At 37.9% G+C, this 22,919-nt stretch overlaps 1 protein-coding gene across 1 annotated transcript; it reads right to left on the bottom strand.

The window, feature by feature from the left end:
- Positions 1 to 3,866: 3,866 nt before the first annotated feature.
- Positions 3,867 to 22,558, bottom strand: LOC104516866 (utrophin-like; the record flags this gene model as incomplete). Its single annotated transcript, XM_010161347.1, has 6 exons — positions 3,867 to 3,953; positions 5,397 to 5,505; positions 11,742 to 11,985; positions 12,373 to 12,531; positions 20,423 to 20,488; positions 22,353 to 22,558. Coding segments are annotated over 6 exons (871 nt in total), but the record flags the coding sequence as incomplete, so codon positions are not given.
- Positions 22,559 to 22,919: the final 361 nt, after the last annotated feature.

Below are 22,919 nucleotides of genomic sequence, written 5' to 3'. Positions count from 1 at the left end.
AAATGAACGCTTCACATTGCCTGTCACCATGAGAAATAACCACGTCAGTACCACCTTAACATGCACAGAAAGCTCTAAATACTCTGGGCCCAGTTCAGTTAAGGACTCAGATGTCATCTTACAAAACCCTCTGTATTTTAAAAATGTAGATCTATTGGCCCAAGACTCAGCAAATCACTGAGGCATATAGTTAAGAGAACCTGATTTTACTATATTGCAATGTTTGAAATTCTCGTTGAGTAAGGCCCAGAGGATGTTAGTCAGCAGGGGAGCAAATATAACTTACAGACCCTCCATGTTCTGCACCCAAAAAAAACCCCAAAAAAAAGGGGTTTAGGCAAACTACTGTCCTGTTTGAAGACTAAGTGGTAAAAATGGAGAGTACACAGAATTGGACTTGGCCTCTACAGGTTTATTTCCAGGCTCTTGTTTTGGGATTCTGTTTCTGAACAGACAAATGTGCCTTCTCTAACAGTTCTGGAAGGGTAGATTTGCAGTGAGGCCATTAAGGAATCATCCTGTATCTAAAGAAAAAAAAAAAAAGCAAATGCTTTTTCAGGAAGATTAGCATTTTTCAGTGATAACACTGACAGCTAACTCTGTGCCTGCTTAGAGGAAGGATTTCTGAAAAATGCTAGTTTAATTCACTAATTCAACTTATCAAGGAACTGAAACACAAAGTCTAAGTTAACTGAGTGCAGGGCACAATTCATCCCATTCTCTTCAGAAATTCCCATTTGGGAAGGAAATCCTACTATCCCAGCTATTGCCGTCCAGGAAAGTGTTTGCTGAGCAATATTTCTGAAGTTTTAGATAGGCATTCTGGGGAGGGTCTGACCTTGCAAACTGTGGCTTAATGGACATGGTGAAGCAATCCAGGGGAGTAAATGGACTCTTTCCATTCCACTTTATTTTTCTGAAGTCTCACACAGCAATTTGTGGTAGTCTTTAAAACTTAATTAACAATGAAACTTTCAAAGAACTCCACAATGACAAGATGATGTCATTCCTTATTTTCCATACATGGTCTCTATTATCAACCTAAAACAAGTATTTTTCCTATTTCTGTGACTTAGAACAGAAATGTAACTGATCATTCATACCAGCTAGATTTTCAAGAACAAGTATCTACATAGATTATTTTCACAATTCATAAAAATGTGGAAAACAGTCAAATTTCTGCTGGTGAAGTGGTTAGCTACTGGGAGAAGGCAGCTTAATCTAATGCTTAAAATGCTGTGTGGCTCTTGTCCTTTTTGTCCTGATGCCCATAGCTCCTGGAACTGAAGCGATGGGCATCAGGATATATGGATGTCTTTGCAAGGACCAGCTTTGGCCTTGCAGAGCTGATGCTGGCTTGAAATTAAGTGGCCCTGATACATTCGAGCTGATTCCATCTGGTCAGCATCCCAGAACTGCACACCATAGTATCTTCACTAATGCCTGAACTAGCAGAAATTTTCTATTATCTGGCATATTCCAGAATCAAGTCTTCCTGTTACATCAGTCTAGCTTCCAAATAGACCTCTAGGGAAAAATACAGAAAACAACCCCATTGCTTAGCTTTAATTGAACTTTTCCACTTGCTTTACTTTGCTCTCAATGACTATGCAAGTATGTAAACATGTCTCATACCTGTGGTCTGCCAGTGAAACTTGCTGCAAATAGAAAAAACAAATTCAAGTTAGAAATTTACATCTTGGTAGTTGAGAAACAAAGCCAGTGGCAGAAAAATATGTACTACAGAAGAACAGAATGACTAAAAGTGTGTTTTAATGGTCTATATACATAACTTCATAAATTTACTTTCCTTCTAACAAATTTATAGCATTAGGAATATACCAATGATATGAACTGTTCCTTTTTCATCACTCACCGTAGACCATATAGATCTATGAGTGCTGTATTATAATACCATGTGTTTGAAATGCTCTGTTCTGGAACTCTCTTGCATGTACAGGTAAGAATTCTGCCCAATGGTGCACGCCAGTCTAGTTCTGAGAACCAACCTCATAAACAAGGAAGGAAAAGAGGCATTATATCCATCATCAAAGGATCTGGGGACCCAAAAAAAAAACCCCATGAGGGCAGTGCTGGCCTTACTATATGAATAATTGTTTCCTAAAGGATATTTGGAGTAAGTAGAACCACTGATTTCAAGACTAATTATAACTTGAAACCCATAAAAATAGATATAGCAAAGACAACTACTGGCTTTGTTTTACAGTCAAGATGGGATTTTCAGTCAAGATTTCTGCAGCAGCATGTCAATGACAAAGGGAAAAATCACATGAAATTTGGAACCATGACTTCTAATCTTAAATGCTCAGAAATACTTCACTATATGAAACGATGTGGGACCATGGTTTTCACTTGCAGTCCCTTTTTGCTACATTCAGGACATTGTTTTATGGATATTACTTTTGGGTTTTTTTTGCCATGTTTCCTGGAAGTGGAGAGCAAATATAATTACAAACTTGCCCAGACACAGGAATGACAGGGAGCATTTCTGTAAATTTGCTGTAAATTCATTTGGGTCAAATGTCCAGTAGCTGCAATACTGCCTATACATGCAAGGCAGGAATTTGCAAAAACAAGAATTGATACTTGATCTGCATTTTCTACTGGCTTGTATACATACACACCCCTGAGTTGCTCCACTAGCTGTTGACTTCAAGAAGAGATGCTCCTTAGAATCAAATCCTTAATTTGCAAAGCGATGGGCTCTGAACTATTGAACTTATTGAACATCACAGAGGACAGCTGAAACAAAACCTTTTCTGCTAGATCCTAATTTGCTTTCTCAAAATGTGCAAAGTGCATCTTCTGTGACTCAGTTCTTCACAGCCAAGCAATGAATGCACAAGAGATAAAAGGGGTATTTTAACAGGGTTCATAGAGTTTACGAAATAGAGTTCAATCTCAGTGGTTCCAGGAGGACTGAGCATAAACACCTACCTTCTCACTTGTGCCTTTTAAAGCTGACCATTGCAATTACATGTCATTTGAAAGAACTGTTGAAAGTTTAAGAACATATCAAAGTTTTCACTACAGTTTTTCTAAGGTAAAAGAGCGGAAAGTGAAGATATATATGAATGCATATCTTTAAAAGAACCAAAAATACACGAATAACAAAGTTGTCACTTCACCCCCCCATTAAAAGCAGCAATCTGTATGAAATACTGCTGCAACCAGAGAGAGAGAACCCCTCACTCTAAGTGCAGGGACAGCCTGGAAGGAACAGGATCAGTGGAAATGTGTTGTCAGCTGATATACGCCATACATATGAAACTAAATGGTTTTCCTTTTGATCTCTTTAAAAGACACTGAATAAAATATCAACTTTCAATGCATTTAAGCAGAGAAAGGTGTTATGTGTTGTGTTAACAGTTATTTCCTCTGGTCAATTAGTTTAACAACTAGTTCATTAATTAGTTCAGGCAGTCAGAGTTGGGTTATAGTACCTACAGTTGCCTAAGGACTTTTTTTCAAGTTTTATTTGAGCAGCATTTCTGAATCTACATTCAGTTAAGTTCTACAGAGGGTTTACATCTGTGACAAATAGGATTCTAGGTCTCTCTTCCCTTCTTACATGGACACAAATGAAAAATCCATATGGAGCTACAGGCTTTTTTTATATAGTAAATAACTCCCATTTAAAATATGAGAATATTTGTTTATTTCCCTTCACAAGAAGTGTATATTGAGCAACTTCACAGAACAGAATAGCTTGTATATCTTGACAAGAAATCTCAGCACAGATACTTTTTTCCTAGTCAATATCACAAGAATGACTTCTTTTTTTTTCTTTGAAAAACCACCTCAAATTCAATGATATTCTCAGAGTCATATTTTGTTACACTTACAGCAGCAAGCTGGAAATGTGCTGTTGATTTGCTCCATAACATCTGTTAGATCTGTGTTGGTATCATGGGGTGGAACTAACAAGTCATCTGCAGATAGGACAACAAAAGAAAGAGCAATGAATTCAGTAATGAGAAAAGAAAAAGATGGACAACATTCTGAAAGGCATTCTCATCCAACCTTCCAGTTAAATACTCATATTTCAAGGGAAACCACTACCCGAAGCCTTTGTAACTTAATGTGTAGGAACTGTCATTGATAATTGCCAGCACTGGGAGAGGAGGTGAAAGTTACATTATTGATTTGCAGCAGAACTCATTTCTCTTTTATTAAAGCTTAACCATTGCACCCAAGATTTAAACTGGAAGAAATTGCCAACAAGGAGCAGTATACAAGAATTTGTAACTAAAATAAATAAAATGTTTACAAGATGAGGGAATTATACTTGGTAGTTGCTCAATTAAGATTCTGTTCCATTTTCAGATGATTTTTCATGTAACTTCCAGAGTGAATAGACCATTCTTTTTCTGAGAAATAATGTATCTTTTAGATGGTCTTTGTTCAACAGGCACCAGCAATTTCACTAGTGTTAAAATCCTTCCTGCCTTTTTTTTTTTTTTTAAATGCTGCTTAAAATTAAGCCAAGAGAACAGTTAGGGAATGCAACTGGCTCTGTTCCTGGCAGTGGTATTAGACAGCATCTCTTATAAATCTACCATTGCATTAAATCAGACTCAAAGATGTTCCATGTTTTTCTAGATAAATTTAAGTAAACCACATGTCAATGCTGCATTAAAAACTTTTCAGTATGCAGTGGAATCTTTTTCCTCTTTCTACAGATATAAAGTATTTTTTTTAATCTATCACACAAAGCCTTGAAATCAAAAACAGCAAGGAAATTGCACTTAAGAGAATTTGAGAAATTTCCCCCCCCCCCAAATTTTGAACGTTCAATAGTCTATAGTTATTTCTGCTAATTCCCTGCTAATTTAAAATAATATTTCAAGAGAGAAATTTCCTCATGTGTAAAGGCTGTATACTCTTAAATACTCAATAATTCCTATTGATGTGAAGTCTTTGAGGAGTAGGGTCATCAAAATCCCAAAGTAAGAGGATGATATACAAAAATTTTTAAAGCAGCCATCAGGAAGCTGTGATTACATGTTGTGGACATTTGTTCCTGTATCTAACAGATGACTTGGGTGCATGCGTGTACTGTTAGACAAACAGCTGTTGGCCATTTCAGTCCAACAAAATCTGGTTCCCCCTACAGTGAGGATGGATTTACCCAGTAAATTCACTTGCTCAAATATTGACAGAAATCCGTAATTCAGTCACACAGATTCTTGTGATACTGCAGCTGTTCCCCCAAGTACAGGGAACCAACTGCTCCAGCTGCACTGTCTTGCTCCCAGTAGCATCACAAAGATAACTTCCTTTTTATTTGTAAGTATTTTCAAAAAGATGCCAACAAAGCTATTCAGTACTCACCTACAGACCCAGACAGCACATTATCTGATCAGAACACTTACCTGTCTGATGAAACTGTGAGCTTGTCTCTTGCTCGAGTGGGTAGCTGAGGGCAGAGTGCTGGGGCGAAGCACAGGGAGAGGCGCCATTAACCCGGGAGTCCGACTCAGGCTACAGTAAAGACAGTAATACCCCAAATTAGATAAACTGTATCTACAAAATTTGAGGTGGGCTCAAATGTAGTCATCCTGCTCCTTTCCTTTTTGATGTGCTCTTTCTTGTTTGGTGTTCAAACTACTGATAATTGGCTTAGGTTTATACAACTGTTGGGGGGTGGTGGTGGTGGAACCAAGCCAACAATTTATTAAGTCTAAATATTTTAAGTGTCATTCTTATGAGACTCCAGTTGATAGTCTTGTTAAAAACAATGTTCTCTTGTGAGCAGGTATCATAGAAACACAATGTTATATACAACCTAACAGTCTGCCAAGGCTCTCAGTCCAGCTACACAGCAAGAGTGCACAATGGTATTACTGGGGTTGTGATGTATGTAGGGATACACACACACACACACCAAGGACATTCAGCAATGGACCCCTAAGAATCACAGAATAGTTTGGGTTGGAAGGGACCTTAAAGACCATCTAGTTCCAACCCCCCTGCCATGGGCAGGGATACCTTCCACTAGACCAGGTTGCTCAAAGCCTCATCCAGCCTGACCTTGAACACTTCCAGGGATGGGGCATCCACAGCCTCTCTGGGCAACCTGTTCCAGTGCCTCACCCCCCTCTCTGGGAAGAACTTCTTCCTGATATCTAATCTAAACCTCCCTGCATTCAATTTAAATGCGTTACCCCTTGTCCTGTCACTACAGGCCCTTGTAAAAAGTCCCCCCCAGCTTCCTTGTAGCCCCTTCAGGTACTGGAAGGCTGCAATAAGGTCTCCCCGGAGCCTTCTCTTCTCCAGGCTGAACAAGCCCAACTCTCTCAGCCTGTCCCCATAGCAGAGGTGCTCCAGCCCTCTGAGCATCTTCGTGGCCTCCTCTGGACTCACTCCAACCAGTTGATACCGTTCTTACGTTGAGAAAAAGCTTTACTAGGATGGCTGATCATGCTTAGAAGCAACTTTTCAGTCTTGAACAGTTTTCAAAACTCCTTCAGAATCAAGCGAAGCAAAGAAACAAGATTCAAGAGAACTTTGTAAAATCTAAAAAGCAGTAGCTAGCCATTGCTCTTGCTGACACTGCTTCACAATAGTGTGGAGGACACCAAATTTGCAGGAAAACTATGTACTATCTAATCTCTGGAAAATTATGAGAAGGAACACATGCTTTGAAAACTGTGTTGTAGGAAGGCCTTTCTCAACTCTTAAAATCATGTGAAGAATCAAACACAGAAGTTCTGTATTACATTTAGATGTAGCAATGTATGTGTTTGAGATTATGTACAAGTATTTACGTATATGGAGACAAATTAAGAAAATAACGTAAGACTTCTTCACTATAACAACTCAGTAATATGGGTAGGGCCTTGTTCAGGCATTTTTTTTTCATCTTTGCTTTCTTTCTTGTAAGAAATCCTCTGAAGAAGAGAGTAGAAATACAGTGTTTGAGCTCCAGAAGTGATTGTCCTGAAACAGTGGAAGCACGTGAAATATTATTTGCATCTTAGGCAGTTATAGAATCTTGGCTGAAAGGGTTGTGCCTATAATTTATCTTTTTGATTGCAAATCCTTAAATTACTTCCAAACAGCTTAAAGAGCAGATTATTTAAGTAAATCTGTCAAAAGCAGATACAGAAGTAATAAAAAATTACCATTACTTTTAAGAACTGAAACTAAACAAGTACCTAGAGCAGCTACAATACTTGATGCAAAGAGGTAATATACTGAATGGCAGTAATTTGTGCTCAGCTTTGCTCCTTTGCAGCTCACAGCCTAAGTGCAACATTCAATTTTTTTAGACAACTTGCAGTTTAAAAAAAATAATCTTCAACAAAACTGAAGACTGTTGAACAATGAAAGACAATTTTTCTTCCATAGACAGCAGTGAGAAAGACAAGGAAATGCTCACTTGAGCACTCAGCAAATCTGTCTCAATCCTTCAAAACTCATCTTTCTTTCAGCATGACAAAACCAACTTTCAGCTTTGACTAAAAGAATAAATCAAGAAATATTGCTCTGCGTATATAAGACAAAGAAAAATGGAAATGTTTTCAAGCCAGCAAAGGATTTTACCATCAAGACATTCCTATGAACAGTGAACACATTAATTTGCTCTTCAGTATTGGGCTTCCACCCAGCTACAGGGTCTACATAAAATGAGTGTGGTGACTTCAAATAGGCCAGGCCTAGGGTAACTAACTCCAGGTAATTCTGTATAGCCAGGAACCTCTGTTCAAGAAGAGGTCAGAGCTATAACGGTAAGTAAAGAGATGAAGCAAACTCTCTAAGGGTTAAGAGCTCCTTCAGTACAGAACAACAAGGCTAACTCCAGCAGCACTGTGGCTGCTTGCCCACCCCACAAACAAATGGACGAAGAGAACTTGAATCATCCAAAATGCAAACTTTCACCTGCACTGGATCTCTGTCCCTCTTCAAGCATTAACCGCGGACACATGGTGCAGAGATGACTGAGGGTGACTTAGGAAGGAAGTTTGGTGCTGGACTTGATGCAAAACTGCAGTACAGGAACACATAGGCTAGGATCAAGGATAGTGAGGCACTGTAAAGTCAAGATGAATTAGGACAGAAGAGAGATGCCTAGGAACATAAGTGATGAGCTAGTAGTAAAGGTTATTTAGTACCACTTAAGAGTGCTATTGCAAATGACAAAAATAACCCTGCAGAGCATGAGGACTCTAACAGCAGATAAACTGAGAGCAAACAACACATACTTGGAATACTTTATATTGAGGTAACTAATACTGTTGCAGCAGGCAGAATGAAATATTGCTGTTGTATTTAAAAAACCCCAAAAAAACAATATCCCCTTGTAATCAGGACAGAGTTTGATGACTTCATTTTAGTTTAAATATACTGATAAATGTTACACTACATAGTTACTGTGACTGCAATAACAAGAAAAGCCAAACCACACCAAACCAAATCTCTTTTCTTCCAAAACCAGGACAACACAGTTAAGCAAATGAAAAATGGGGTTTGGAGTAGAAAGGGAAGGGTTCTGGTAGCAGCATAAATGCCTTAATATAATAATCAGAGACTGAAAAATGTTAAATGCAAAACAGTTGAGGATATAGCTGCATGGAGTGACATGATCTAACAGTTGTAGTGGGAGAGAACCTGAGAAAAAAACATAGAAAATTATGTTCTACTTGACCCCAGTTGCATAACACCTGCAAAATCTGATCACTTCCATCATCAACCTCCTTCAGACATCATGAAATTCATGCCTTCTTATTCAAAACAACCCAGCAGACAATGCTTAAGCCAGAACCCATAAAAAAATAGTCCTTGATGTTACTATATGCCTGCCTCTTCTTCCTGAATAAATAAAAGGAGAGAGATTGAGCATTCCTTTATAAGAATGAGGGGGAAGTTTCCAACTCCAGCTTCTGGGAGTTTTCAAACGTCCTTTTATGGAAAAATCAAAGATAAAAAGGGAAATACAAGTTCTTCTCCAGAAACCTCTGAAATTGAGGGATTTTTCTGTATTACAGAAGTTCTGTTTCACCTTCCTCTTTGGCACTATAATCAATCAGGCAGACAAAAATGACATCATTGTGTGACAGCCACCAATCCTTTGGGCTTGCTAAAATAAAAATAGTATGGTAACCTCAGAATTGTGACCTGAAGTAGGCAAATGTGCAGTGCATATTTCTGCTGAAGGTGCCCCCTAAAGAACGTCTTAGAATGCTCTCTCATCTAGATTAAACAATTACTACAGGAAAAGTTCCCAGGTTTCATTAATTCTCTACCCAAATATCTGTGTGTAGACAGATTCACTCCGTATCTTTTAGAGAAGAAAGTCCCAGTATTTTAGATTCAGTGGCAAGTTATTAATCCAAACAGCAGTGAGGAGGCTGAATGGAGAAAAGAAATGGAGAGACTTGCTGTTGACACAAGAGAGAAACAGAGATGCACTTGCAGCAAAGAAATTGCTGTAAAACAGTTGTGTCCTTTAATACCAGTAACTATTATTGCAGGAATTAGAGTTGTTGCATATTTTGACATTGAAATTTATGAGAATCTTCCATCCAAATCATTCATCTCATTAATGAGAAAAGGCATTCTTTATATCCACTAAAAAAACAATTGGGACAGCCAATAAAACCAAAAGAAACAAATAAATGTACTTAGATCCTCAGTTGACTTCTGATTAAGTCCTTCCTCAGGCAGTAAAAGAGGTACAGACTGTCTTAGAGTGCAAATGGCCTAGGTGACAGGAAAACAAATATGCTGTAGGGTGGTCCTTTTTTCAGAAAGTTAAGGGGGCAGTAATGGGATTCAGTGATGCTTCATAATCATATTAATGTCTAAATAAAGAAGTTCCAAAGAACATATAATAAAAGTATGAATTATTTACAATTTCTGAATCCCCTTTAGGGAGTAGCTTCAACATCCTTGGAGACAGCCTGAAAAAAATCTTCTTAGTGGTAGGCCAAAGTAACCCTCAAATTTAGATGCATATAGAAAGGCAAATTGAAAAGTCACAGATATATTATTAAAGCAATAATGCCGACCTTCTCATATAATTGACTTTGTACCAGTCCCTCCTGAAAGACACAGGAGAAACAGGAATAGCTTTGGGAATAGCACTTGGAACAATCAGAAGCATGTATGAGTTCCACAAAGGGGATAGTTTTCAAACAGGAAGCAAAACAGCAACAGTATATAGTTAATGAGGTGTAAATGAGCTGAAATATGGAAAAAAGTCAACTCTCAGCCTATCAGAAACCACAAGTTGCAGAATGCCCAGAAAAATCCAAAGGCAGAGCTAATTAGAAAAAGCTATTGCCCCTCCTCTTGCCCCACCCCACTTTATCACAACACACACGTATACCCTAAAGGTGTCTCTAAGACTGTTATAAGGGTACTGAAAACATTACAAAATTATGAGATTATCCACAGCTACATCAGAAAATAAGAAAGTTTTCAAGGCTGAACATGTTCCTGCATAAAGGACTAAGCTAAAAATGACTCTGTGTTTGGCAGAACTTCCGTGTTTCTATTCTACAGCTGTTTCTTTGCAGATTTTTAACCTGTCTGCAATACACCTAGTATTGGGCACAGCTTTCGAGATACTTACTTCATGAATGATTGCTAACAGTTGCATCACTTGTTATCTTCCCTGTGAAATTTAAGGTACTCAAACAGTGATTAAAGATACTAGAATCTCAGTAACAACAACAAAAATACTCTGCTAGAGTGGTAGGGAAGCCATTGGACCAAATGCATCTTAATGCCATTCAGTCAACATTGCCTAGAAAAAATGACAGCCAGGGAGAAAAAACCAAACAAACACTAATCTTTATCACTGTGATGAGAGTTTTATGTATACCATTTTTATACCTGTTTTTTGCGGTCTGTTTCTTGGCTTAGTTAAATCCTCTAGTAGGTACAACCAGTCACCTGACTCACGGAAGCTAGGAATCATTTCCCTTACTGTACTCCGATCCATGTGTCATCATTAATTAGGAGAAAACATTAATGCAAATTTCTCTCTGTCATTCAAGCTTCCACACATGATACAGTAGAAACTAACATCTGTAACCACACCTTGTTGTTGCTGTTATTTTTATAATCCAGATGTGTGCATGCTGACTTCAGAAACAACGGACATTTCTTCCCCCAACAAAGAAACCCCCCCATTGCTTGCTACTGAAAGGCTCTTGCTTTCAGCATTTACTTGTGCACAAACTACTCTGCTGGAGCATTGGTCTAAGTATGTTACTAAAGAGGAACTGGATTTTTAATGGAATTAATTGCTCCTTTGCATTTCAGATGTATCTGTGGCTATCTGCCTTTGGCACGCTGAGAAAGGCTGCAGTGCATAACTAAGACCACAAGTAAATTATTTAAGGAAAGATTGGAAAACTGAAGTCAAAGACAGGGTGCGACTGGCACCACTACTTGGAATAGGGTATATACTTTCTTCCCCTGCTTTTTAATTAATGAAAAACTATTGTACTTGTCTGTGTTAATCTCAGTGTTTCCTAAGTTATCATAATCTCTCCAGCGCTTGTCATTATCCTGTGCTCATTTGACTTTCACCATGCCTTACCCTAGAGGGTAGGAAAAAAAATCTCTCTTTATCCTAGAAATGACCAAGTGCAATAGATCAAGCTGGTGCAGTGAAAATATCTGCAGTAAAATTCCAACACCTTTGTTCCACCAAGCAATCCATCATGAAGAAACAACACAGGGAAACGACATCAGCACACATCTACCTGCTCAAGTAGCTGCCGTAGCCGGTGAAGCTGAGACTCCAATTGTTTATTGTGATCTTCCAATATTTGCATCCTCGCTTCCAGGCGACCTTTATGTTGCCTCAGGAGTTTAGCTTCAGCAATGAGCTCGGCATCTTCACAAGCATGCTGAGGTGACACAACGGAGTCAGGAGGTGATGCAAGAGGGTTTATCGCTCTTCGAAGATGTTGCTCCTTTAGTTGCTCATATTCTATCTGCAGACTCCTGGTGTATTGAAAAGGAGAAGAGAATGGTGACTTAATTAAGCAAATGAAAATAAAAAACATCCTTAGATCAAATGATGTTATCATCACCTCCAACTACAGAACACAAGTAGCCCACATAAAGACAACATCTTGATTTGTGGTTTATGGGGAAAAAGTCATAAAACTTAATAAAGTAGAGGTGAAACTAAGGTGTTATCACAGACCCACCCACTTCTACCTGACAGAGTCAGGCTATGCACAACATATGCCTCGACTGTTTTTTTTCCCCTAAAATCATGACTCCTAAGTCCATCTCTTCTCATATCCAACAATCATATATAGTACATGTGTAGCTCAAACAAAAATAATGTGACAATTCAGACACCGGGGAGGATGATTGTGAGACCTTTGCTCTTCCTCGAGGTCAGCAATGATGCGTTCCAACTCTCCTCGCTCTTCCTTTTCCACTGACTTGAGTATCTGAGCAGGACTCTGTGGCTGGCTCACAGGCGACTCTCCCCCCAGCGTCTGACAGTACTGCTGGATAAGGGCATGCTCATCCTCTCTAGAACAATAAAACAACACATATAAAGACAGAGCAGTAAAACATTTATTATGTGAGCAAATAGCTTTATCAAGCTGAGGGGGTTTGATTGTTTGTTTATGAAAAAGGACTAAGAGAGCAGGAAATAAGCCTGCAAGAATCTAGTATATAAGTGTCAGATGTGTGTCTCAGCAAATTGTATTTAAATGTTTATGAGTTGCTTCTAAAAAATATACTAAAAAAAACCATATAAGCATACAATTCACAAGAAAAAGAAGATTGATGTATAGTAGCTCAAAAGATCAGTTTAATGTATGCATGAAAACAAATGCTGCTGGTGTTTTGAAAATAAATAGTAAAAGCAAGAATCTGAGATAATATAAACCAACAACTACTAATGTGAACTGCCTTTAAATTATATAAAACCAAACAAGCTATCCGGTAGTTCCTTTTTTCTTTTTAATCATAAACAGCTGACACTTTTAACATTCTATAGGAGACAATTCTGGTGTGCTCAATTTACCTAATAAAATTAGAAAGAAACAGTCTCCACAGAATTCTTCCAGAAGCCATAGAGTAATGAATCATCAAGTATCCAGCTAACAATGTGTACTGCACAAAGGGACTGACAGTGCTGCAAAAATAATGCTGTAGGTTTCGAATTAGCATTATATTTATTTTTCCTCATTTTAGTCTACACATATACCTTGAAACTCTTCAAAGGTAGCAGATCTCCTCCTTAAAGATTCAGAGATAAAAATAAACTATAACACTGTCCTCCTGCTAACTTGCATAGAAAATACCTTCTGGTAAGGAGAGACTGAAGTCCTGACACTTTCAATTACGCTATATTGTTGAAATGAGTTTGCTCTTGTATAGGTGTGTCTTCCTATACAAGTTGCTGGCTTTTCTCCATAAATAAAGTCACATGGATAGAACGTGAAGGGCACCATGTCCTAAAAATAGATTGATTGCTGGCTTACTCAAGAAGATAAATCAGCAGCAGAAAAACATATATTATCATGTTTTTAGGAAAGAAATTGTGTCAGCAGTATGAATGCTGAGGAAAATCCTCCTTAAGTTCTCTACTTTGCTTGATTACAAAACAGAGACTGCATACCTTATGTCAGGTACTGTCCCGACAAACTTTATCCTAAAGATCTTCTACAGTTAAAGCATGGTCAACAACAGAGAGCAAAACACGAGATGTGTACATACATATATATGCAGGTATATGTATGCATATATTTATATATATCTTCAAATATTATTCAGAAAACAGACTTTTTCATCTTAAAAATATTTCTTGAGATGACCTTTTTCCTTCAATTGTGTGAAAGACATAGCTATGAATTCTGCTATTAACTGATTGTGGTCTTATGAATGAAAGTATCCACAAGGACTGTCTTTGAAAACACATACAACAAAAAAACCAGGAAGTTCATGACATGCAAAGGATTTGTTTTCCAAGTAAAACTGTAGTGGAGCTTTTCAAGAAGCTTTTTAGAACTTCCTGTCAGTAAATTTAACTTGTTTCATCACAAAAGATTCAAATGAACAGTCTCATTTGAATGAATAGTAAACCAAGTTATTTAGAACTAGGAAAACCTGGAAGAAACAGAAGTTATTTCTGTGGTGAAAAATAATCTATTCATAAACACACGTACAAGTAAAACATACCAGGTGTTTTACAGTCCATGCACATGGAATGGAGTTTTTCTCATAAATAAATTCAAGCTTTTGGGATAAAGGGAGCAAATGCATGCGACAGGAACAAATGAGAGTTGCAAGCATAGTGTTGGTGTAATGGAGGACCCTATTTTATATTGCTGAACCAAGATTTTCTGGTAGCTCAGTACATAAATATCCATTTAAAAGCAGCACCAACACATTCCTGGTGTCCTTCTCTTAGAAAAGCATTTCTACCATGCAGCAAAGTGATTTGGTTCTTAGTAGTACTGCTTAAGAGAATCTTTCTACTAAAGTCTAATCCTACGGTGGAACAACTCTGAACTATTTCTTCTCAAGGATAACTATTCTCTATCTACCCAAAGCTATCACGTGGTCTTCCACTTTCAGACTTTCCAATGAGATTTTAAAATCTAGACTACTGCAGTCAAACATGTATTCATTAAGCAGCACCATACATTAAAAACCCAACCAAAACAAACAAAAAAAATTATAACCTGTGACAGTCCTACCCACTTTAAAAGTTCATGGCATTCTATTACATAGAAGTTAATTTATGATAAAGGTTAAAAAGTCGGGATTCGGACATCCTTCCACAGAGCTCTGGTTGCATGTCACACTCCTTCATCCTATCTTTTGTCATCTAACTACTGGTTTGGAGAAAGTTTGGATGTAAAACTGAAAAAGGAACCTAATTAGTGAGCGCTTCCACTTTTAACAATGAGTTGAAAGTTTAAAAGAAATTATATACATTCACTTATTTCTTAGCTGTCATGGCTGTAGTCAGTACTATACTCATGAGAGAAAATGACGGTATTGATCTTCCCATGCAAATGAGAAAATGTAATTAATTTTTACTTCAATACAGCTATATAATTAAAATATAATTTGGGTTGCATGTCTGCTTAAGTCCCTCAAAAATAGAGGGGATATCTGACAGCATTAGCTGAAAAAGAAACTGAACAGTGCTCCTTTTTTCTTTAGCTTACCTACAGAAAAAAGCCTCTAATTGTTTTCTCTTCTCCACTACCTGAGTCTAAGGGAAACTCATCATCACTTCTTTTGCTATTTTGCATTAGTCATCGCAAATGCTAGTGCGGTTAAAGAAGTTTGGATCAGGTCCTGATGCGATAATGAAAACCTCATCACTTCTCCACTCTTTAACCACCTTGATAACACTCCCCTCCCCGACTTCCCCCTTATAACTAAATTTTTGCCAAAGTGATGTAACTTCTACAGCCCTGAAAAATGTGCAGAATCCCCTCTCTGCGACTGGAATGGCTGCACTAAGCTGGGAAGAGCTGGCGATTTTATGTCACATCTTCAGCTAACCCAAAACAGAGTGCTAGAGCAGACAGGAGAGAGAACACAGCTGTATCATCCATGCCTCAAAACACTCTCCACAAATTATTTTAGATGGTACAGTGTAGCTCCACGTACAGCCTTCTTTTGCGCAAGGGTGTTGATGTTGTCAGGAAATGTTCACGTGATTGAGTAGTTCAGCCTGGTTATTTTAACTGGGCATCAAAAAGATGTTGTCTACATTTTTGAATGATGAATTAGTTTACGAACAACTATGTAGGTCATCTGAATTTTTTTTTAATAGGGCTATCTAAAGCTGGATTTATTATACTTATTTGAATTTATTAAATCTGAAATTCTGTCAAGATTTTACATTAGGTGCAATCTAATTTTTTAATGAAACTTATAAACCAATTACCGAAAGAGTTTACCCAGTAAATTCTTAGATACATTTGTCTGTATTGTTGTCCAGTAAGTGAGACGAACACAGCTAAATACATATTGTTCAAGAAGGATTCTACATAATTTTAGTGTGGACTCCCAGTCCTTCAATCCAGACAAAATTTCTCCTCTCTCACTGGTGCAGAGTCTCTGAGTCTGCACAGGACAGACTCTGAATATTGACAGATTATTTTTAGGGGTCACACCTTGCAAGTGACAGCAGGCTGGAGGAAGTACCTGATAAAAGAAATCTTCCGAAGGAAAAGTCTATTTTTACCATGTGTTCCAACTCTGGCCTGTCTTGCAAAATTACTGGTTCAAAAACCTGAACCTTGACCCTGCACCAGCAAACCACATGACTGTAATTAAGATAGATTCATTAGTAGCACAGGAGTCCCAGGGCTGGGCTTAACGATAACCTACAAAATGAGGGAATGACACATGCTCTGTGGCACTCAAACACCTTCAATTTGAGAATCCGGAGGTCTCTTCTGCAGAATTTGTTAGAGATGGCAATCATCCCCAAAATAAAAGTACAAGGGGTAATGGGTGTAAACTGAAAGTGGGGAGGTTTAGATGAGATATCAGGAAGAAGTTCTTCACGGAGAGCGTGGTGAAGCATTGGAACAGGTTGCCCAGAGAAGCTGTGGATGCCCCATCCCTGGAAGTGTTCAAGGCCAGGCTGGATGAGGCTTAGAGCAACCTGGTCTAGTGGAAGGTGTCCCTGCCCATGGCAGGGGGGTTGGAACTAGATGATCTTTAAGGTCCCTTCCAACCCAAACCATTCTATGATAAGTTTGTCATCCTTTCTTGGCAGTTATTCTCCTGAAAACCCTGCATGCTTTGAGAAAAGGCTAGAAGTACACAAAGTCCTTCAAAAGCAGAGACTGCAGCTCCTTTTCAGCATTTCACCATAGTAGAAAGCAGTAAAAATGACGTCACAGGAGGTCACACTTGAAAGAAGTTCATCTCAAAGGAAAAGAACATACCAACAAGGAAACACAGGGAAAATGGCTTTTGAAATTTCCTATTCTCTTTGTAGATATATATTTTCAAGAGGTCTGTTCCAAAAAATGCATTATGCATGGAGGAAGCAAGAGGCAAATAATGTTGCACATAACCTCCCTTGACTTAAGACAACGCTGCAGAAAGAAAAATTCAGATTTCCTGACAGTCACATTTCATCAGTGTATTATTTCATCTGATTAAGAAAACATTGTTAAATTAGATTTCAGATAGTAAGATGTGGGTATCTGTGATCCTCCTTGATTGATCATTTCCATTTTTCCTATGGCTTTCACACTAAGCACCATGCCTTCTAGTCCAAATAAAGTGTGCCTTCACCTACTGTTGCTATGAGAAGTATTAGAATAAGGTTCAAGAAGCCACTCCAATATGTGTTGTTCTTGTAACTTTATCATCATGTGGAACTGATTTCTCATTGTGATAAGATGTCTTTTAACTACTTATATCATGTTAAAGTATTCAGGAACTACATACTGGGGCTGCAGTTTGACTTGTAACGTACCGAGTGGCAGTGCCAGCAAAAAGTACCACTGGCCTTCACTGCTTGTTCATACTCCTGCACCTTAGTGCACAGTTCCTTAACAAAATCTCAGGTACGTTCTAACTCTGCCTTCACTTGAATGTGAAGTGGCATCAACAGTGCTGCAGACATGAAGTTGACTGGTAATAAAGGCATTAATCATAAACCAGCTATGAAACATTCACACTTACGCAGAAATTATTTATACCATGTCGCGTGCACTCAACTTCAGTATGGCTAGATAGGATATTTCATGCATTACAGGAGTCAGAAGGTTACATTCTTGTCCTACTTTCCTAACAATGTTTTTCATTCTAGTTTGCCATGGTTTTTCAAATTGTGAGGCAAAGCTTTCTGTTAGGGACATTATTTTTCATTCTTTGTTGCAAAGATTTTATTTTTTCCTTATGCCCATCTTCACTTGTGAAGAGGCCAGTCTGTTTTTCAGGTAATAGATGATTTTGTATGAATTAAAGCCGAAGAAAACTCATCAGAACAGTCTGGCCTAAACATTTAGAAATCCATAGAGAAAATGGCATGTAGGAAAAAAATGTTTATTCAACATATTTATATCAGAAAACTCACGCATGACAGCGTTAGGGTGTTTGTTAAGAAGCTGGACATAGGATAGTAGAGACCATGACTTTACTTTTATTTTGCTAGCTATAACTATTTTTCCAATGGAGGAAAATGTGTTTTTTAATGGAATTCACATACCTGGAGGGAATGGGTAGAAAAGCTTAATTAGGGAGATAGAAGAAGTCATAAAGACATTCAAGACAACAGGTTAGTTAAAAACCAAGAAATTTTGAAGAATTTTTTCTTAACCAACTGGCACATTGCAGAACATTCCTGCAAAAAACCTCATGATGTTTTACTGATGGCAGAAGTTCTCTTATTGGCATTCAAATACAGAAGACTTCTTATACATACTCTTTGGAGCAAGAAGAGTGTTAAATGGATTGTTGATAAACTTGTTAACCTCACAAGACCAAAACAGTAACTTTCCAATATTAAGTGCAACTATGCCTCTCTTCTAGGCTCACGGTAAACTGAAGGACTCTTGCGGAGCAATAAAAATAAGATCACAGAACTTCAATTACAAGAAGCAGAGAATTCCATTTGCAACCCAGTGATAATCTCCTGAAGGCTCAAAAGAATACCGTTAAGAAAATGAGATTTTGCTGAGGTAGGTTTACAGCAGGGACACCTGAGCTGAAGAAAAGTGCATCCAAATTTCAAATTGCTCCTTGAAATTCAAGGATTCTATAAAGAATGATTACACCATGCTCATTTCTATTGTCAAACTGCGCTTTAATAATAATAATAGAGCTGAACTATAATCTTAAAACTCCCAATTTTCCAGCTGTAGGTGGTAGTTTGTGGTCCAAACTGGGATCCAAACTTCATAGTAGTGATCCCTGCAATAGTTTAACTCCAAACTTTAAACAACAGGTCTTCAGAATGTTGTGAGTACTTCAGTATGTACCTTAATGAAAGCATGCATTAGTATCTACAAATGAAACAGAAGGTGCCATTCTGTACAAAAGTTACTTTCTTGTCCTCCCTGGCCTCTGTATCTTGGCATATTTTACTTGTGTAATGGTCCCTGTTTGACAACAGGACTGAGACTCAAATTCAAAAGTCTGTCTCACATGTTGGTACAGAAGTTCACCACGTTTATTCTTTTTTCTTAAAATAAAGGTAATTTTTAGAGGTGAGCAGGGAAATTGCACTAAAATCAACAGCTAATTTGCCAGAAAAATTAAGCATACACTCCTTTTGCCATTGGGATGGACGGTTGTTTGGGCTTTGTATATGAACAGACTCATTATTTGCAAAATAAACAACTTGATCAAGTGCATGGCATTTAGCTGCTTTCAAGTTTCCAGCATTCCCTGCCAAGCAGCAGTATGTTTGCTCTTATTTTTTTTTTTTTAAGGGAAATCAAAAGGGAATAGTTTGGCTGCATTTCTGCCATTGGTGAGCCTACCAATGACAAACACATGAAAACAGTTACATATGAAAAAGATTTTATTAGTTATGTAAACAGAGGTAATTAAACAGGAAAGAAGGAACAGGTAAAGGTGATCACAAGTGCTTCTCTGAAGCAAAATATTTTAAATCTCAAATAGTACGTACATAGGTAGATTAATTTTATGATTAGCTTTTAAAGGAGTAAATGAAAGTATTATTGAGAACAATAGCATTTCTCTAACTAAAGCTGAACAAGAATTATTTCTGTTTCCTCTTTAAAAAAGCTGATGACATCCATTAATAACTCAAGAGAGGAGGAGTCTTACTACACTGACTGAATGAACAGAACTGATGATATAGTGAGGTTAATGCATTTACTGAAGGGTTTTACAATAAAAGGGACACATAATTTGACAAAGAAAATGGCATTGATAAAATTAATGGGGGTATATGTTTATATCCCCAAGTACGAACAGATGGATCAGCAGCCACCAAATGAAATCTAAGCAATAAGTAGCAACACTGTTCTGGCTCTGCAGAACCTTCAATATAGATGATTCTTTTTTCAAAGAGAAAGGTGTCCTGGTAGTTAGCATAAGCTATCGACCCGCTCCATCATCCACTTTGACATAGAAGGATTTCTCTTCTAATCTGATAAAAGCAGAAAAGGAATACAAAGTAGAACCTATAGAGATGTGACTTTTTTCCAGTTGTATGAAATATCCTCCCTTTCGAAGCAGAATGACTGACAAAAGTAGAGTTCCCTCACATCATCAAATGAACATCACCAACTTCTACAATTGGTGCTTGGAACACTGAAAATTAGGCAGGCATCCTTACTGTCATACTTACTAGCTACTTTCCCTAAGATTAAACCCTGTGTTACAATTTATGAAGATTATACCATGCAGCTATAACCAAAGTTCCTGGCAGCCTTAGTGAGTATGAGTTACTTACACACTTCCCGTGGTGGAGCTACTGTCTGTGAGGAAGGAGCCATTGGTCCTTTCCATCTGCGCGAGCCTGAAAGGCAAGGAAAGACCAAGAATTTCAGAGAACATGCTGCACAGTTTAAACAGAGGCACCGTGAAGATCAATTCTACTTAGAAACAGCTCAGATATTGCAATCTTGGTACACATAAATAGCAATAAACTCCTAGATTTTGTGGCAGAAACCTATAATCCAGAGGACTTTTATGAGAAACTTGTACTATGATTAACTAATTCTACTTGCCAAGCAACAAAACACAAGTATATTTTCTATCTCTAGTATAATTATCATTAGCACCACCACAACTCTCATGGTAAAATTAGTTAAAGAGATGTTTTCACAGATGGTTTTCTTTTTGAATTTTATAAAGCTGGACTAACAAAAGAGGATGAATACTTTTTAAATATAGCACATGCTGCATCTGAAATTATGCTTGGCAAATAACATCACACTGTGGACAGACAAGTCCTGGAAAACAACACAAAAACCAGTGTAATTAAAGGGAATCATGGCCTATAGTTCTCATTTGGAAGGAATTAATGTAAAAGGACTGGATTATTACACAGTACATATAAGGCCATACTGCTCTAAGATCGCAGCAGAAATTTTCTGTCTATTCAATTTTCTATAAAAGATCCCTCTTACCTACATAAGACACACACAAAAATCTAGGAGCGCTCAGTGCTGTGCACGTAGACTGGACAGCACCAAATACAGTGATTTCCTTTCCTATCAAGGTATCTTACTTTCACACATATTTTTTCAAGGGTGTTATGCATTATGACATCTTCAAGCTTCTTTTTAAAAGCAGTGTGGAAGGCCCTAAAGAAATGGGAATTCTGGTGTCATCTTCTAGTATGTAGCAACCTTGCCCATCTGCACATTTGCCCATCTGTACAACCCTATTCCTCAGGGTTGAAGGAGGGTAAACAAAAGCACACACATAATGAAGTTGTCTCGATTGCCTCATCCCCCCGGGGCTGGGGTGGGGTGTTGTGCTCCAACACTTCCCCTCGAAGGGAAGGACAACATCCTAAGGGACCAGAGACATTCAGATCGTTCTGCTCCAAGGTATCTCAAACAGATCTAGTTCATGGTGAGTAACAAGAGTGAGATGTTTAAAAGTCACCTTTTTACTATTGCTTAGCTCAGCATCTCTAAGTCTTTGATGAAACCTAATTATCAAAATTAATCTTCATAGACCCTTTGTCATGTAGGGAAGTAGCACAAAATCTGTATTTTTCAGAGAGGAGAGCCTGCCTTGAATCTCTTAGCAAGTGAGTAACAGTCAGTGTCTGTCTCACAAACACAGCTTCTACCATGATATCATGTTTTCAATTTCCATCATTTAGTGAGGATTTGCTTGGAGTAGCATGTGGAACCAGCCCTGATCATGGAGCAGAGGGAGACAGGGAATGGACTCAGTTGCAAAGAGCCTTCAAGGCAGGATACAAACTGAAAGCTGATAAAGGGAGGTGACACAGCTCAAAAGAATGGGAAGATGATACTTGTCTGCAGGTAGGGAACTTTGTTAACAGAAAACTGAGAGTTGTATGTCCTTCAATCAGTTATACTAAAGGTTTTAAGCACTAATATATAGTTTCTGCTGGGCACAGTCTTATTAAGGAAGCCCTTGTAATATTTCTTGAAAGAAGTTTAACTGAAAAGATCAAGACAACAAAAACATTTGCTAATTTATATGTGAAATATGCATAATAACAGCTCCAACTAGAAAGCACACAAATACATGCATATGAAAGATACAGATGGAGCTATATCTTAATTTTTTAGATTTTATTACTAGAAGGAAAAAAAATCTTGAATAGCTTTAGATAGCTAACTTACACAGTAACTGGCATGTTTTAAGCTTATGGGTTTGTTAACCAACTTCTGTACAGAGCAGGTACAGATTTAGCTTTGTATCCTGAAAAAGATACATCATCCAACTTCAGGAAGTCTAATCCAGACCAGAACTGGTAAGAACTGAGGGGGAGGAGAGGGAAAACAGGTACTGCGTCTGGGATCTCCCTTGACCCTTCATGTGGGTCCAGAGTTTGTGCTTCATCGGGGCACAGAAAGCGACAGCATTCTGGCACCACAGGCTGAAAAAAACAACATAGGGAGACAGAAAATTCTCACATCTTTCCAGAGTAGTTCAATTTCTTTGCTCTTGCCTAGTTTGTAGTCCTGTCCATAGGTTTTAATTGATAACAGGATGGCCTACGTCATAGATCCAAAAAAATGTTGGGTGATTTAAATGAATTACATATTCCAAGTAATTGAAAAGCACTACAACTTTACCTTTGACACTGTACTATGCTACTTTGAAGGATGAAAATATTAACTGGGGACACACACACAATGAAAAAAAATGTGGAGGCTAACAGCAGGTAGCTCTTCAGGGTTAGCTTCTGAGCCATTATTCCCCTGCTACAAAGATCATAGAATCACCGACTGGTTTGG

Source organism: Eurypyga helias, unplaced genomic scaffold, assembly GCF_000690775.1.
Source record: "Eurypyga helias isolate BGI_N326 unplaced genomic scaffold, ASM69077v1 scaffold43991, whole genome shotgun sequence".
Lineage (NCBI taxonomy): Eukaryota > Metazoa > Chordata > Aves > Eurypygiformes > Eurypygidae > Eurypyga > Eurypyga helias.
Note: the sequence above shows the minus strand (reverse complement) of the source record. Positions and strands in the feature narration are given on the sequence as shown.